At 43.3% G+C, this 17,500-nt stretch overlaps 1 protein-coding gene across 2 annotated transcripts in view; it reads right to left on the bottom strand.

The window, feature by feature from the left end:
• Positions 1-8,877: 8,877 nt before the first annotated feature.
• Positions 8,878-17,500, bottom strand: part of LOC123508321 — a 14,168-nt gene continuing 5,545 nt past the window's right edge. The window contains exons 1-7 of one of the 2 annotated variants that reach the window (XM_045261929.1): positions 15,408-16,023; positions 15,091-15,303; positions 13,554-15,007; positions 13,311-13,413; positions 12,856-12,980; positions 12,000-12,214; positions 8,878-9,739 (exon numbers count right to left, since the gene is read on the bottom strand). In XM_045261929.1, coding sequence (XP_045117864.1) covers positions 9,340-9,739; positions 12,000-12,214; positions 12,856-12,980; positions 13,311-13,413; positions 13,554-15,007; positions 15,091-15,303; positions 15,408-15,489 — 2,592 coding nt within the window. In that variant the 5' untranslated portion in view covers positions 15,490-16,023 and the 3' untranslated portion in view covers positions 8,878-9,339. Of the gene's footprint in view, positions 9,740-11,999; positions 12,215-12,855; positions 12,981-13,310; positions 13,414-13,553; positions 15,008-15,090; positions 15,304-15,407; positions 16,024-17,500 lie in introns of those variants that run through there. The other variant, XM_045261930.1, reaches the window with a different exon arrangement.

Below are 17,500 nucleotides of genomic sequence, written 5' to 3' on the forward strand. Positions count from 1 at the left end.
GGGAAAGAAGAGAGGAGAGGTGAGGTGTTGCTAAAGAGCATCTCTTCCAGGTAGCGCCACTCCCAGGTGAGGTGAGGCAGCGGTCACTCCTCTAACTTACCGTGCCCTTACCGGATCCCTTCATTCTACCAGCTTGGTGTGATTGCGTAATGGCAGGTTATTGCATTTTGTGTGAAGTCTAGATTTATATAATTGTGTGTGAGTGAAGGCATGAGTTGTGATGGTAGATAATTATCTTGGTATAGTGATTTGAATAGATGTTTTAATGGGTGATTGATTTTGGCTTAGTTTATGTGTGTGTTTCACTGTTTGATCTGCTGCAGTCTCTGACGAGACAGCCAGACGTTACCCTACGGAACGAGCTCAGAGCTCATTATTTCCGATCTTCGGATAGGCCTGAGACCAGGCACACACCACACACCGGGACAACAAGGTCACAACTCCTCGATTTACATCCCGTACCTACTCACTGCTAGGTGAACAGGGGCTACACTTGAAAGGAGACACACCCAAATATCTCCACCCGGCCGGGGAATCGAACCCCGGTCCTTTGGCTTGTGAAGCCAGCGCTCTAACCACTGAGCTACCGGGCTGTGTGTGTGTGTGTGTGTGTGTGTGTGTGATCATTTTCTCAATAATCAATGAGCAGTCAGTGTGCTAATAAGATCACAAGGCAAGCAAAAGGACCATTGACCTGCCAAAATAGAGTAACACCTTGAGGAGATCACATAAGCTAAGAATATGCAAGCAACAGAAGTGAAGGGAAGGTACAAGAAAAAAAAACGTAAGAATAATGTGGTTCCAGCGAGGGGGACAGAGATAGATGACGTCGTTTTAGTGCGTCGATTATGTTTACTCTAATGAGGTAAGTCTAAGGAAGTAAGTGATAGAGAAAAAGAACAGAATAACGAACAGAATAATCCTTCCTGTGCGGAGAATCTTGCGAGAGGAAACAGACTGACATGTGGCTTTCCTGATGTTTCCTCTCGATGACCAGGCCATGATCGGCGCATGGGAGAAGGTAGCCAGGTGCACGATGATGATGACGGACAGGTAGGCGATGCTGAAGACAAACCATACGTCGATGTACTTGAGGTATGAGGTACTAGGGAGGGAATTATTGGTCTCAGTGTACAGGGAGATGAAAACCAGTAGCGTGGTAAGGCTCATCGTTCCTCGCTCGTTAAGGGACTCCACAGGTAGCAATAGCGTCCCATACCTGCAAATAAGCACAATAGTAGTAGCCATAGTCATAGTAGTAGTAATAGTAGTAGTAGTAGTAGTAGTAGTAGTAGTAGTAGTAGTAGTAGTAGTAGTAGTAGTAGTAGTAGAAGTAGAGTAGTAGTAGTAGTAGTAGTAGTAGTAGTAGTAGTAGTAGTAGTAGTAGTAGTAGTAGTAGTAGTAGTAGCAGTAGTAGTAGTAGTGGTAGTAATAGTAATAGTAGTAATTTATTGACCACGGCTTTACAGTGGAACTAACTACAAATTATAAAGTCCAGAAAGCGTAAAACGATTGCAGTCTACATTTGTATCCATTAAAATCTTAACATTTGATTTAAGACGACTAGGATAACATACACCGGACACAAAAAGCCATAGGGAGATAGTAGGCCTCCATGTGGCAGTCCCTGTATGAAACACATATGCCTATCTCCTCTTATCACTTTTATATGAATGTTATATCTACTCTAAAACTTCCCCTTGTCTCTGTAGTAACAACCCGATAGTCCAGTTTTTTATTACCACATTTGCTGCCGTGGTGCAGTGGAACCGCTCGCCAGGGTTCTCAAGCGCACGGGTTCGAATCCTGTCCACGGTCCGAGGTTAGGAAGGGCATCCACTCGGGGTAACGGTTCCCAAATGCCCAAACCAAAGTCCTCCTGACTCCTCTGTCAGGAGGCACTGTCCTAGCCCTAATGTAATATGGAAACCGCACGTAAACCGAAAAAAAAAAAAAAAATTGAGAATGACAGGAGTGAATTATAAATGATCTTTACATGACCTAGTGCTTGGAGCGCCATAGTACTATAAGTTAATTATCATTTGTTGTAATTATAAAGCTACATTCCTTTAGTAATCCTTTAATGAGTGAGGAGATGGGTGATTCAAATTTCACCAATTGCTCCCATCTGACTAATTTCGATCCTCTTAATTTCTATCTACCAAGTACCGTCTTTTATCTCTTACTGCAGCAGACTCACCCGAGGATGAGGAGCAGCGAGGTGGGCAGGAAGGTGGTGAACAGGTGGTACTCGTAGCGCCGCGACAACTTCAGGTACACGGTGATGGTGTTGGTGGGACCCTCCTCCTTTCCCAGCGTGCAGGACGCCACCTTGTACTCCTCCAACAGAGTAGGGCAGCTCAGGACTCCCGAGGACTGGTTCAGCAGCAGCCCGCTCTCCCGGACATTGGTCACCTGTCGGCCAGGGAGCAGATCAGTGAGACGAAACTCCTTACTTCACAGACCCTCGGGTTCCGGCGCCGCCACTCACCTTGAGCTTCACAGAGCACTGTTGCACGTCCCAAGGGTACCACAACAGTGTGTATTTGCAGTAGACCGTCGAGCGCAGATCTATCAGCTCGTGCAAGGGATTCTCGTCGCCAGGATACTCATAACCTGTAACTGCCACACTATTTACTATTCTTTAATGCGACTGTCTGCAGCTTCCATCGTCATACAGGTTCCATAACTAATTACTTATAAATATGCTTTTATTCTGATATCATATATATATATATATATATATATATATATATATATATATATATATATATATATATATATATATATATATATATATATATAGATAGATAGATAGATAGATAGATAGATAGATAGATAGATAGATAGATAGATAGATAGATAGATAGGTAGATATATAGATATAGATATAGATATATATTATATGATAGTATTTTATAGTTCAGTTCAGTTGTGACAGATATTCTTGGTGCACCTGAACTTCACCTAGATGGGTTGGACGACCCTCGCCTCGCTTTTCAGCCAACAAATCCAAGGAAGTGTGAGAGTCACCCACGTTGTCCTCCACCACCAGCTCGGGGCGCCACACCTTGCACTGCTGAGGCAATCCAAGCGGGTGTGAGCGGATTAGCGATGCACTGTGATGCTCGGCATGGGAGTTTTATGTCAGCAGAATAAAATTCACCGGCACACACAGTTTTACTTATTGCTGGGGTCACAATTCACAAGTGACTTACAGTTTTATTCTTAGTTTAGCTTTAAAGGCTTCTTCATTTTAAATTGAATAATTTACGAAACAAGGATTTTTCCTAGAATTCACGCCTGTAATAGAACTGAATAGGCAAGTTATTGCACGCGAAACCTATTGCCAAAATGATAAGTAGAGAATGTAAGGTATCTAGTGTGAGCTTACCTCGTTCTCCATCACCACCACCCTCCTGCGATACTTCACTTGCAGATGACTGAAAGTGACACGATGATCCTTCCAGATGAGACTGACATTAAGATTGATCTGGAAGGTCATGCTGAGAAGGTCAAAGTTAATGAGCTGCTTGACAGTGACGGTAGCAAGCACGGGCAGCGGCACTGACGGAGGGTAGGAGTGCAGGTAGCCTTGGGGAAGCAGCGCCGTGGTGCACCCCATCTCGTCCGACTGGTCCGAACAGTCGAACTCAAAGTCGCACACTTTGGACAGCTGCACACAGGTAGCGTCCGAGCAGGTGTACTGGTGGTCAGCACAGGTGCTGAGAGAGAGCTTCATCACGCCGGTGTGCTGCTGCTGTTGCTGCTGTTCCTGTATCTGCTGCTCCACCATCCACTCGTGGCGCCCCACCGGCAGCTTCTGCAAGTGAACACAGAGCGTGTCGTGCAGCTCGTCACCGCTCAGACACCAACGGGAGGTGTTGGCGACCTTCTTGATGTGTAGCTTCCTGAAGCCGTGGAAGTAGACGCCTTGGCCGGGGTGGCGTGCCAGCACGAAGGAGAAGGCCAGCGGCGACACGTCCTCGGTGAGTTTTGGTGGCAGTCCTCGAAGGTGGAACACTCTCTGTCCTCGAGGTGTCCCAATGAAACACAGTTTAAGATTATCACTAATTAGTGTCCATTTACCTTCAATGTTCTGCAAGACAGTTTTATTCTTAACATGTTCGTGAAGTGCTTTACTAATGTTCAATTCAAGACTCCTGCGGCTTAACATATCCCAAGTGGCGTCAGTGATGTTACCATACAGAATTCCTATGACGGCGCCGGAACCTTTTATAACTTTGAGCTGACACATATGTTTGTTTTCATTGACAAGTTTTGTTACAGTCTCAATTTCTACATATTCTCGAGGGGCTAGCATTTCAAAACCAATTACATCTAGGAAATTTATGGCATCTTTTATTACTAATCTCGAGGTGAAGATCAGGATGGTCCTTCTTGTGACGCCGTTCATTTCACAGGGCCCCACATGATGCACTGTGAGGTGCCCCGTCTGGTTGTGCGTTGTCCATGCGATGCTATCCCAGGCAAGAAGCGGTGCGGAGCGTGGCATGGTGCATGAAGTCCAGTCCCGGAGCTGAGAAACTGAGAGGGCGGGGGACCACAGGGTGAGACCAGTCACGTGGCCCAGATAGGACTGTTCTCTGGTGTAGCCTCCATCCAACACGTCTTGATCCTGACCCAACACAAGCATCCCGTTGACAGGGAGAGGTTGTGTGGCCTTCTCGACACGCCAAACATTATTGTCTGACCAAATCTCCAAGCTGTCAGGCTCCACCACAATGCAGACGGTGTGCCATGTCATAGGTGCGATGAGCGAATGGAAATTTCGAGTTTCTAATCTGTCTTCCATGTACACGGCAGCAAACTCGTCCTGAAGTGGTCCTGGAATGTCAACGCGTTGTAAGTTGGTTTGATATTATGAATATAGTATTCACTATGGAATGATTTCACTTCTAGATACAGTGACTAATCATGAATATGCCAATTTTTCGCAAGAAAACAAACAAAGAAGTTACTGAACCTACAAAAAAAAAAAAAAGTGGAATGTTTACTTATTCTAAGAACGTCGTCCATTTCTGAAATGGCGTAGCTAAGCAGCGTACTCGCGTCCTGAAAGCCCGTGGCGTAGTACCACATACACAGCGTGAAGGAGGTGAGGTTTGCAGATTCCATGGGGGTCAATCTTCCCTTGAGGGACAGAGTGAGGCGGGTATGGGCGTCTCCTTCGCCACCTCCGGGCTCCATCTTAAACACTGCCCAGTCTTCAAGAAAGACGGTCGTTGCTCTCAGACTCTTATGTTTTATAAGCCATAGACAAGTGACAGCGTGGAGCATTTATATGCACGTTGTGTCAGGCCAGAAAGAAAGGAAGAGAATGCTCACCTGCTGGGTTCGCAGTGTGACCTGGCGTAGCTACCGACACCACAACTAATATCATCAGCATAACCATCTCGTCAAAGAAATTCGGAACCTTCACGTTGATGAGCCCCAGCCATCGGTCGCCCCACATCCTGGCGTGCAGACAATGCCGACTGCAGGTGATTTTCAATAATATGATTCAATATGGTGAATAAAATATGCTTTTATGAGAGGGACAGCTGGTCCCTTCTGATCTTGTCTCTGTGTGTTCTAAGTACACAGAGGAAGCAGATTTTACTTTTGACGAAATTTAGGTAATTGTAGATAAGCAATTCTAATTTAGACAAAAATTATCATGTGTTACCAGTCTCGTAAACTTTTATACTACGTAGAATAAGAAAATGTGGTGCAGGAAAGAGATGAATGAGTAGATGCTGCATATCTGGATATAAACAAAGGTTTTCTTAGAGTTCCACAACTGTGAAAACTAGAAAATGTAAGAGGATTAAAAGGCAAAATATTAAGTTACGTGCAAGACTAATTGAAGGACAGACAAATGAGAACTAAAATCAAAGATAATACTTCGTTGGAGCGCAGTAACAAGTGAAATACCACAAGGATCTGCATTAGCACAGATTCTGTTTCAGATTTGCATAAGTGATATGCAGAGACAATCAAATATTTACATTAATAGGTTTCCTAATTATGTAAGTTGATAATTGTTATAAAAAACCAAGAGGATTGCAAAGAGCTACAGAGAAATTTGGATAACATTTATGATTTCATGTGATGGAGATAGGAAGAACGTACAAGGAGGCCAACATGGAGCTATAAAATGGATGGAAATATGATAATGAAAAGCGATAGAGAAAATTATTTGTGGTTGTTATTCAAGACACTGTCACTGAAGAAACATATATGTAGGATTTTTTTTTTACTCCACATACAGAATACTAAGTAACATTAAAAATATGGATATGATGAAAAAAAAGTTACAACCTTGATAGGTTCCAGACTGTAATACGCAGCAAGCGTATGGTCTCCTCATAGGAAGAAGACTACAAGGAAATTGGCAAGAATGCAAAGGAAAGCAATGAAGAGGGTGCCAGAATTAAATCAGCTGGACAAAGGCACAATTTAATAATGGTCACTGCTACCATTATATTAATAGGACTACTACTACTACTACTACTTCTTCTATTACTGCTACTACTACTACTACTACTACTACTACTACTACTACTACTACTACTACTACTACTACTACTATTCCTACCGCTACTACTTCTGCTTCTGCTAGACAGCAGCAAGAACAACAACAACAACAACAACATCAATCTGGATTGCAAGGTTTCACACATCTAGTTTAGTGGTAACAAATATTAATTACGTGAACCGATTTGACGCTGGTGTCATGTGTAGGTTGCTTATGAATTATTAGTGATATGAATAAATGTGACGCTGACGTCATGTATGTTTTCCTGATCGAAAACCGAGATTGCTATTAATCATCAACAGTGTGAAAATATGTATATAGTAACTAATCCCGTGCATAGTTCATGTACTAACCCTGATGAATGTTGATTGCTTGAAGAGACACAGTTGATATGATGTAGCTGTTCTAAGGAAGAAGGAAACGTAAGATTATATCACTGTCACTTCTCTGCTAAAGGCATATCAAAAGCGCTTTCGCTCAAGAATTCAAATATCGAGTCATTAAATTCTGCAACCTAACTAAAGATACAAAACCAGGCAACATCTCGCTTATTTCTGCTTAATTGACAGTAACACATAAATTAAATAAATAGATAAGGAAATAAACTAATAAATAATAATAATAACAACAACAATAAAAAAATATAATAATGTTCATAATGATAATAATGTTTGTAATCGTGGTGAAGCAGGTTTCATAATGCTTCAAGCCAGGGTCATCGTACAGGTTCGATGCTTCAAACCATGAATTCAAGATTATGTCTAATGATTTCATAGGACGACGAAGGTGATTTTTGTATCCTTCGCTACAAAAAAGATAACAATAGCAACAATAGCAATAACAATGTTTAATAACTAAATAAAATCAATGAGTAAAATACATAAAACATATCAAATCAATAAGTGATATGATAATAACATATTAGCAGCGAATAAGGAAAGTGTTTAAGTAGCGAAAGAATAAACAATGGATCAGCAGACGTGTATTGAAGTGATGAAGTGCTGTGAAGTGAAGTGGTGTGCATTACTGCGGCATTGAGAATTGGGATGCAGTGAAGTGTACAAAAGTGTAGTGAAATGAAAGTGAAGATATTGCGTAGTGAAATGAAGCGGGATACAGTATAGTGATATGAAACGTCTTTTCTTTTTTTTTTTTTTTTACGGTAAGGCCTATAGCGCCTGTAGGTACACTTGAAGAGTGTATGGGAAGCATTGTTCAGCTTCCGCCCATTAGTGGCGCAGGCAATTTTATTTATAGTGGTACCCATATTAGGGCCCATATCACCGCCCAAGCTCATCTTGGGTGTAACCACCTAGAACCTGGGTATCATGGTGATATGTAGGTAACTTTAAACCACTCGACAAATGGCACAGTGTTTTAAGGCTGTACGTGGTGGGATTCGAACCTACGCGTGGACGTCTGCCCGATCCCACGCTCACCACCTTATCCACTATGCCACCGCCTCCCGTTAAAGTGAAGTGAAGTGAAATATATTAAAGTTAAATGAAACGTGAAAGTGAAGTGAAGTGAGATACAGTGTAGTAAGATGAAGCATAGCGAAGTGAAGTGAAATGAAGTGGGAAACAGTGTAGTGAAATTAAACGTAGTGAAGTGAAGTGAGGTGACATAGTGTAATGAAATGAAGTGTGTTGAACTGGATGGAGGTGAGATACAGTGAAGTGAAATGAAACGTAGTGAAGTGAGGTGAGATACAATGTAATGATATGAAACGTAGCGAAGTGAAATGAAGTGAAGTGAGAAACAGTGTAATGAAATGAAGCGTGGTGAAGTGAAGTGAAGTGAGATGCAGTGAATGAAATAAAGCGTAGTGAAGGGAGGTGAGATACAGTGTAATGAAATGAAGCGTGGTGAAGTGAAGATAAATGACGTATAAAGGAAGATACAGAAGTGTTATGAAGCTGAATAAGGGAATATAAAGTGTCGTGAACTGCAATGAAAGAGATAGAAGCGAAACTTTTCACCTGTTGATAGTGAATGTCTGAGCCTGTCTGAACCTAGCCAGGGTGTATCTGGGTGGTACCTGTGCTGGCGAGAGAGAGGTCGTCTTGCACACACTGATCACACCCACACGAACACACCCACCAGTGGAAATCAATGAGGGAGTGGTGTGTGCTGTAGATCGCTGATAAAATTGTTTAGTAAACGCTGCCCGATAGAAACATTCAGTCACTGAATTATTCATCCAATATTAATGAGAAATTACAACCCTCGTCTTTAGTAGTTTTTTTTTTCTTTTTTCCTTCACATTACAGTAATTTCTTATTATTGATACGAGATCAATAACCTAGCAAGTAGAAGTAAAAGAAAAAAGCAACAAAGGTTTATATATCTTTATTTCAGTGCTACAAAAAAAAAAAGATGTGCATGCATTAGCGGCTGCCAGGTTGAAAGAGACCAATCAAATCAGCTTGTATTTACTAATGTTTTGAGCCTTCATTAGAAGTATTTTCAGAGGCTATGAATTATTAGTGTTTTTTTTCCTTTCTTTATTTTTATGTTAGTGGTGCGCAACCCCGAAAATCATGATAATGTTCTTGAGGACTAAGATAACTTCTACAAAAGCCTGTTGGATGTGGTCGAGACAGGCGCCAAAACACTTATCAATTATGCCTAAAGAGTTCTCATCAATCATCTATCTCAAAGAATGGACAGGCGCGCACTTGTTAGGTGTTGTATGGGAGCGACTGACTTAGATAAAATCTTAATCATATGTCAAAGCAGTCTTGCTACCACTCCCTATTGAATTATTGTCAGGCAGCAAATCTACTTTTGTCATCTCACACCACTAGTAGAACGGAATACACGAGTGTGAAGACGACAAAGACGAACGCGAGAACCTTCCTGCTCACTCGGAGAATTTTGTCCGACGAGATTGGTTTCCTTTCGTCTTTCTTGGTCATTTCAGACGTCCAGGTGTTGCTTCCAGGCTTCCAGGGCTTCACGTGCATGAGTGGTGTGGCGGAGGTGGGGGTGTGGAAGGCCGCTAGGTGGACGCTGATAATGACAGACAGATAGGTGAGGTTAAACACGAACCACACGTCGATGTGCTTGAGGTAGGCCGTGCTAGGAAGGGAGTTGCTGGTCTCAGTGTAAAGAGAGATGAACACCAGCAGTAGGGTGAGACTCATGATGCCTCGCTCGTTGAAGGATTCCACCGGCAACAGCAGCGTCCCGTATCTGCACACACAAACTTCATGTTAATAATTTCAAGCACTTATACCTTATCATCATTAGTACTTGTAGATCTCACTTTTATATACTGTTTAGGTATTTTCTCATAGGTCTATACTATTGTTATACTGTTTAGCTTTTGTTTTTTTGTTAAATGTCATCATTAATGTCGTGTTATGGAGTGAAAGTAAGCAGCTTAATAATGTCCTAAAGATGAGTTAGTGTTTGGAATTCCTTGTATGTCCTTGTGATGATGGTAAAGGCAGCAATGACAATGGTGATAATAGTGTACCTGACCGCGCCCCACAGTATTGGCACCGTGGTGTTATAGAACGCCATTAAAGATTATCAATTTCTCATAATTTCATATTATGATATCCGTCAGTCTAAGGAAAAAAATATGACTATGATATATAAAGTCATCCTACCTTGAAAGTTTACATTAATCAAGATACATTCTACTATCAAAATATCTTTATAAACTGTAAGTGTATATTTCCTTATTTCTTCCAATTCTTGTTTAATTTTTTCCGCAATTCCGCAATTATCAAGTTTACGAAAATGAAGGACTATTATGGTTCTTAATGATTTCATTCATGCAACAAATTTTCAGCCAGCGAAGTTATCACCTTTCACTTATACCACGTGAGTATTCGTCTTGAAAGTAATACTCCTATAACGACAACATGTGGGTGTGGTTCAGGAAGCAGAGGTAATAAAGCTAATAGATTGGATAGGAATAGGAAGATAGTAATGGAGAATTCGCCGGTACAGGTCAGCGGTGTTTCCTTAGCAAAGGAGACGGAGACCCTGAAACTGATGGTGCTAAACCTTGAATAAATTTTACCATAAATATAAATATAATGTTTTCTATTACATCGGTATTGATACTCACTATACTATTCATACCACACTTGATATGGAGTCTATCAACTAATCGTACAGTGAAATACATCCATTATGCCATCCTTGTTAATGTTTGTTGGGCGGAGTCACGGTGCTGTTCTGTGAGGAATTCCTGTGTGGCAAAGACGAATAATTATACCTTCTTGCCGAATTTTGTGGTCATTTTTATAAGTTAATAAGAGGTTATGCACGTTTAAGTGTGTGTGTGTGTGTGTGTGTGTGTGTGTGTGTGTGTGTGTGTGTGTGTGTGTGTGTGTGTGTTGGTGGGCGGGAGATCATAGGAAGCTTCTGGGGATCGAATGCTATGTTTACCCTTGTACCTTCTACAAACACACACACACACACACACACACACACACACACACACACACACACACACACACACACACACACACACACACACACACACACACACACACACACACACACACACACACAGAGGACCGGGGTTCGATTCCCCGGCCGGGTGGAGATATTTGGGTGTGTCTCCTTTCACGTGTAGCCCCTGTTCACCTAGCAGTGAGTAGGTACGGGATGTAAATCGAGGAGTTGTGACCTTGTTGTCCCGGTGTGTGGTGTGTGCCTGGTCTCAGGCCTATCCGAAGATCGGGAATAATGAGCTCTAAACTCGTTCCGTAGGGTAACGTCTGGCTGTCTCGTCAGAGACTGCAGCAGATCAAACAGTGAAACACTCTCTCTCTCTCTCTCTCTCTCTCTCTCTCTCTCTCTCTCTCTCTCTCTCTCTTAACCGGCTCAGCCCATTTTCTGAGCCAACTAGAATTACAGCCTCTTAGAAACTTTACAAAACTAATAAAGGAGCCCTCTAAGAATTTAACTGGGTAACTGGAGTAAGACGGAGTAGAAGCAATATCACATCAGTCTTTAGCACAACCGTCAGGTGCCTCGACCTGTGTTGTGAAACGCTCGGCCATATAAACTGTCTTCAAAGGCCTCAGATGTGTCGTCAGTCAGGTTCTCATAGACGTTTTCTCATTAGCAATACAAAATCATTGTTGAATTTCATTGTAATTATGAAAACACTAGATATGTTTGTCACACGATGTCTGTGCAGCCACTAACTATACAGTGTGAAAACCTCGATTTAGATTTATAGCCGACTGCCACCGCACACTGTATGGTGAGGAACCGGACAGGTTCAGTGGGGCACTGTAGTTGCATCTGTACCCGGACCGGTGACAGTAAATCACCCGCACCGCACGAAGTAAAAAGACACACAAACTTTCAGTCGACTACTGTTTCCGGTCCTGGACCGAATCTAGATACTGCAAGAAACCCCATAATGTGAAAGACACTTAATTATAAGTAGTGACGGGCGCCGCTCGGGACAACATCATCTCACCCGAGGATGAGGAGCAGCGAGGTGGGCAGGAAGGTGGTGAACAGGTGGTACTCGTAGCGCCGCGATAACTTCAGGTACACGGTGATGGTGTTGGTGGGACCCTCCTCCTTTCCCAACGCGCAGGACGCCACCTTGTACTCCTCCAACAGGGTCGGGCAGCTCAGGACTCCCGAGGACTGGTTCAGCAGCAGCCCGCTCTCCCGGACATTGGTCACCTGTCGGCCAGAGAGCAGGTCAGTCAGGTTCTTCCCTCTTATATAACCTATTTCAGTCCGTTCATTTCAGAATAGCTCTTAAACACTTTATGAAATTGTAATTACTGATCTGTATTACTACAATGAACATTCAGATGAGCTGAGGCTAATTCTTACTTTTAATGTTTCCTGCTTTGGCTTTAATGTAGCCTGCTCTATCATTGATATTGCATGTTTCATGCTGTTCATTTTGATTAAACTTTCTTTTTCTTGAGCCACTAAGAGGATATTCGGTTTAATGTCACGATCAAGAATCTATGTACATGATAGTCATGTCAGTACCAGGCAGCTTCATGTGTTTGAGAGATTTAAGGTGACGGGGAGATGAATGGCGTGTCTGTGTCGCTACCTGGCTTGTTAGGATGCTTGACATCCTAACAAGCCAGGTAGTGATGTGCTCGACTACATAATGGATCAACGACTTGAGCTGGTGACCGACTGAGTTTGGCTTTGAGACAAATTTTGACGTATTTTATAGCTAAATTTCAATTTCAAGTAACATTTGTACATAAGTTATCTACTGAATAAATATAAACACTGGAAACATAATGCAGATACAGTAAACTCTTTTAACAATAAGCAAACCAGACAGGAGTGCAGACCACGAGCGTCAAGAAGCACAGCTGGTCATCCCAAGGATACCATCGCAGTCTGAAGTCGCAGTTCACAATAGCTTTAATTGTCTTTGTCTCCACCAACTGATTTTCTGCCCCCGGGAACGTGTATCCTGAAAAAAGTTAAGCCAAGTGAGTGGGCGCATTATTATTATTTTTTTTTCATGTTGAGGCCTATAGCGCCTGTAGGCATACTTAAAGAGTATATGTTGGAAGCGCAGTTTAGCTTCCGCCCATTAGTGGCGCAGGCAATTTAATTTATAGTGGTACCCATATTAGGATCGGTTCATCCGACCTCGTAGCTTTAGTGTGCTGCTGTCTGTCAGTCAAGGAGGCTGACGTGACGGCAAGGAAGGAAACGAAAAATAACAATAAGTAGATAATGAGACAAAACGTGAATTTGCCAAAAATCATATAGGAATCGAATACACATGCCTCATTACCTCTTTCGGTAGGTCGACCTCGGCCTTGCCTCTTGACCGACAATTCAGACACCGTGTAGGGTGGCGTCGGACTGTTCTGCACGATCACCTCCGGCCGCCAAACCTTTTTGACACAACATAGTTTTGTTGGGACATGATTAATGTTACTTTAAATTGGGCCTGACACTGTGAGAGTGATTTCAAGAGTGCAATAACAATTGTTATCTTATCTGCCACTAAAACAATAAAACTGACTAGACACACCTGTTTATCATCATCCGTCGTTACTTTTTTGTAATCTTCCCCTAAGTTAGAAAAAGTTATCCATGAGTCCATCCAGTACAGCTTGAGGTCAAGGTTAACCTGGAAGGTCATGCTGAGTAGGTCGAAGTTGACGATTCGTTTAACAGTGACTGCGGCGAGCACGGGCAGCGGCACTGACGGAGGGTAGGAGTGCAGGTAGCCTTGGGGCAGCAGCGCCGTGGTGCACCCCACCTCGTCCGACTGGTCAGAACAGTCGAACTCAAAGTCGCACACTTTGGACAGCTGCACACAGGTGGCATCCGAGCAGGTGTACTGGTGGTCAGCACAGGTGCTGAGAGAGAGCTTCATCACGCCGGTGTGCTGCTGCTGTTGCTGCTGCTCCTGTTCCTGCTGCTCCGCCATCCACTTGTGGCGCCCCACCGGCAGCTTCTGCAAGTCAACACAGAGCGTGTGGTGCAGCTCGTTACCGCTCAGACACCAACGGGAGGTGTTGGCGACCTTCTTGATGTGTAGCTTCCTGAAGCCGTGGAAGTAGACGCCTTGGCCGGGGTGGCGTGCCAGCACGAAGGAGAAGGCCAGCGGCGACACGTCCTCGGTGAGTTTTGGTGGCAGTCCTCGAAGGCGGAAGACTCTTCGTCCTCGAGGCGTCCCCACGAAACACATTTGTAATCCTCCTTTCAGTAAAAACCAGTCGTCTCCTGAACTCTGAACGACGTTTCTGTTAGGACTGATATTTCTCACCCTTTTCTTGAAATTCAGCCAGTCCACTCGTTCACCAGCCAAGTTTGATCCTTCATCAGACTGGCTGTTGTATAAGAGGCCCATCCAGGCACCGAAGCCATCTTTCACCTTCAAAGGACAATGATGTTGGTTTTCACCTACAAGTTCTGATATTGTTTCAATCTCTTTATCGTCTCGAGGGACTACTATATCAAACCCAATGATATTGAGAAATTGTTTAGCTTCTAAGGCTGCCATTTTTGAGGTGAAGAGTAGAAACTTTCTGGCTGCGGCTCCGCCCTCGTCACAGGGGCCTTCTTCATGTACAGTGATGTCTCCCGTCTTGTTGTGCGCCGTCCACGTGATGTCGTCCCATACGAGGAGCGGCACAGTGTCGGGCATGATGCAGGAGAGCCAGTTGAGAAGCTGTGCGGTAGACAGGGCCAAGGGCCAGAGGGTGAGGCCAGTAAGTTTGCCCTGGAATGACTGGTCCTTAGTATAGCCTCCGTCCAGGATGTCCTGTTCCTGACCCAACACAACGACTCCATCCACAGCAAGTGGTGATATGGCAACCTCGTACCTGGTCACGTTTTCCTCCAGCCACAGAGTCCAACCCTCAGGATCCCCCAAGAAGCAAATTGACTGCCACCGCTCAGGCACCACCAACGAGGGAAAGTCTGGAAGTCTGTGGATGTCCTGCATGTACGTCACTGTGAACTCGTCTGGATTTGGCCCTGAAAAAAATAAAAAAGTTCTACATCAATTTGCCGATGTGATTGCGGCATATCGGTGTGTTATATCTTGTACTTTCACGTACGAAGGCGAATGACATCATCCATTTGATTGGAAGTGGCGTAGCTGAGCAGCGTGCTGGCGTCCAGGAAGGCAGTGGCGTAGTACCACATGCACAGTGTGAAGGAGGCGAGGGGTGCAGGCGCCGCGTGGGACAGACTTTCCTTGAGGGACACAGTCAAGCGGGTGTCAGTGTCTCCGTCGCCGTCCCCAGCCTCCATCTTGAACACCGCCCATTCTGAGGAAAATGGCAATTATTTCAGACACATTCTACAACACCAGGTGTGTGAGAATATTCAGTGCACATTGTTTGGCCAAAGACAGAAGGAAGAGAGTGCTCACGTGCTGGGTCAGCGGCGTGAGCTGGCGTATCCATCGATGCCACTAACACCACCACCACCACCACCACTACCACCAACAACATTTACTTTTGTCAGTGACGCCCGTGCAACCGCGCCTTAGCATATACACCGAAAAATCATATAACTGAGCGTTTGATCCCGGAACACTTACTTCAGGACATTTACAGTCTTCTTAGTGAAGACACAAGACAATGTAGCAAAACCTGAAATCAAAGAGGAACACAGAACGCGGCGCACCTTACAGACCACTTCAAGTGTTAATCTGGTGATCTCAACACAACTACCTGGTACCAGTCTCCCCTGCACGTCGCATGCCCTCACGCTGACCAATGGCTGGACTGCTAGTCATAGCTTCAATACCAAAGTGCGTGAAGGCGATAAGTACCACTATCGACCCATCAAGGTGTGTGTTACCGAAAGGCTGAATGTTGTTATAAGGTATGTAATGCTGGAACTCGGAATCGTTTATGCGTCGCAGCGTGTTTTGTCTTGCAAAGAAACGTCAAGGAACGCACTTTACCTGTTTGCATAAAATATATTTTTCAAGTACTTCAGTTTTTAGTGTTTGCTCACTTTTTATGCTGTGGATAGTGTCATGTTTGTGCGCCGTTACTCGTTACGGTTGTGAGCAACAATAATAAAATTTGGTATATTTGTGTGACCTTTCAGAGATATATATATATATATATATATATATATAGAGAGAGAGAGAGAGAGAGAGAGAGAGAGAGAGAGAGAGAGAGAGAGAGAGAGAGAGAGAGAGAAGGGAAGAGAGCGAGAGATAAGGCGGCCAAGAGGGCAGAACAGAATAGAGAAAGAATGAAAAGATGATGACGCAGAGGAGGCGGAGGAAATAGTGGAAGACTTTCAAACACCAACGCCCATGCAAGTACCGCGAGTAAAGAGCGAGGAAGCAAAGAGTACGAAGACGGAGAAAAATGCGAAGGAAAGGAAGAAGGGAAGGAAGGAATTAGATAAGGACCAGGGAACAAAAAGGAACATTTATCATTTTCCCTTGAAGCCTGATGACTGATTTGCCCATACACTTCTCCACAACACCACGTGAACATGAAAGCGTTTCTGTTTCGATCTCGGTCTACTTTATGACTGGCAGGGAGAAAGAGAAGTGTTGACAGAGGTAAAGAAAGATTAATTGATTAACTCGGTGTTATCCACATTATTCGGCCGGCTAATTTGATGTCTTCACAGTTTTCACCGTCTTGTGTGTGTGTGTGTGTGTGTGTGTGTGTGTGTGTGTAGTTTCTCCCATAGAGAGTAAGGTTGTTTATACTTTTTTTCCATCCTATTGTCGTTCGCTGACGGAAGTGAAGAAAGGTTATCACACTGACGTATTTTCATTTTCTGATCAACTACTGTATCAATTTTCATCTCTCTCTCTCTCTCTCTCTCTCTCTCTCTCTCTCTCTCTCTCTCTTGTTCTTAGTATTTTCCCTTCCATCGTTCATTTCCCTTCTTATATTCCCAGTTTGTTTGTTTTTTCCCCATAGCTCGTGTTCTTCCACCACTTAACTCCTGCATTTCCGTTCTTTAGTCATTCTCTTTCTTTTTTTTTCTTGTATTTATTTTAATCTTTGTAACCTTTACTTGCTCGTGCACTTCCTTTCCCTCTGGCTCTCCCTTTCTAGAGAAAAAAAAATTCATATCCTGCGTATCTGTCTTCATGTGTTGCCTTTAGTAGTCTTGATTTCGGTTTCCATTGCTCATACGTATGTCTTCCCGTAGCGGATTTGAATAATTGATTTTTTTTTTATTTGTTCATTTATCTCTTCTCAGTTTTCAGTTTCGTCCTCTTCCTCCACCTCTTTCTCTTCTTCTTCCTCTTTCTCTTCCTCCTCACTTTCCTCCTCTTCATCTTACTACTACTATTTCTTCTACTACTACTACTACTACTACTACTACTACTACTACTACTATTGATAATCAAAACGAGAGAAACACGAACTACCATTGCTATATATAACTGTAAAATAATGATAATGATGATAATAATCCATTCTATATGTCTGTATCCTACACGTTACACTCGATATTTAGATTGATAAAGCAGCCTGT

This window comes from Portunus trituberculatus, chromosome 24, assembly GCF_017591435.1.
Source record: "Portunus trituberculatus isolate SZX2019 chromosome 24, ASM1759143v1, whole genome shotgun sequence".
In the NCBI taxonomy this organism is placed as follows: domain Eukaryota; kingdom Metazoa; phylum Arthropoda; class Malacostraca; order Decapoda; family Portunidae; genus Portunus; species Portunus trituberculatus.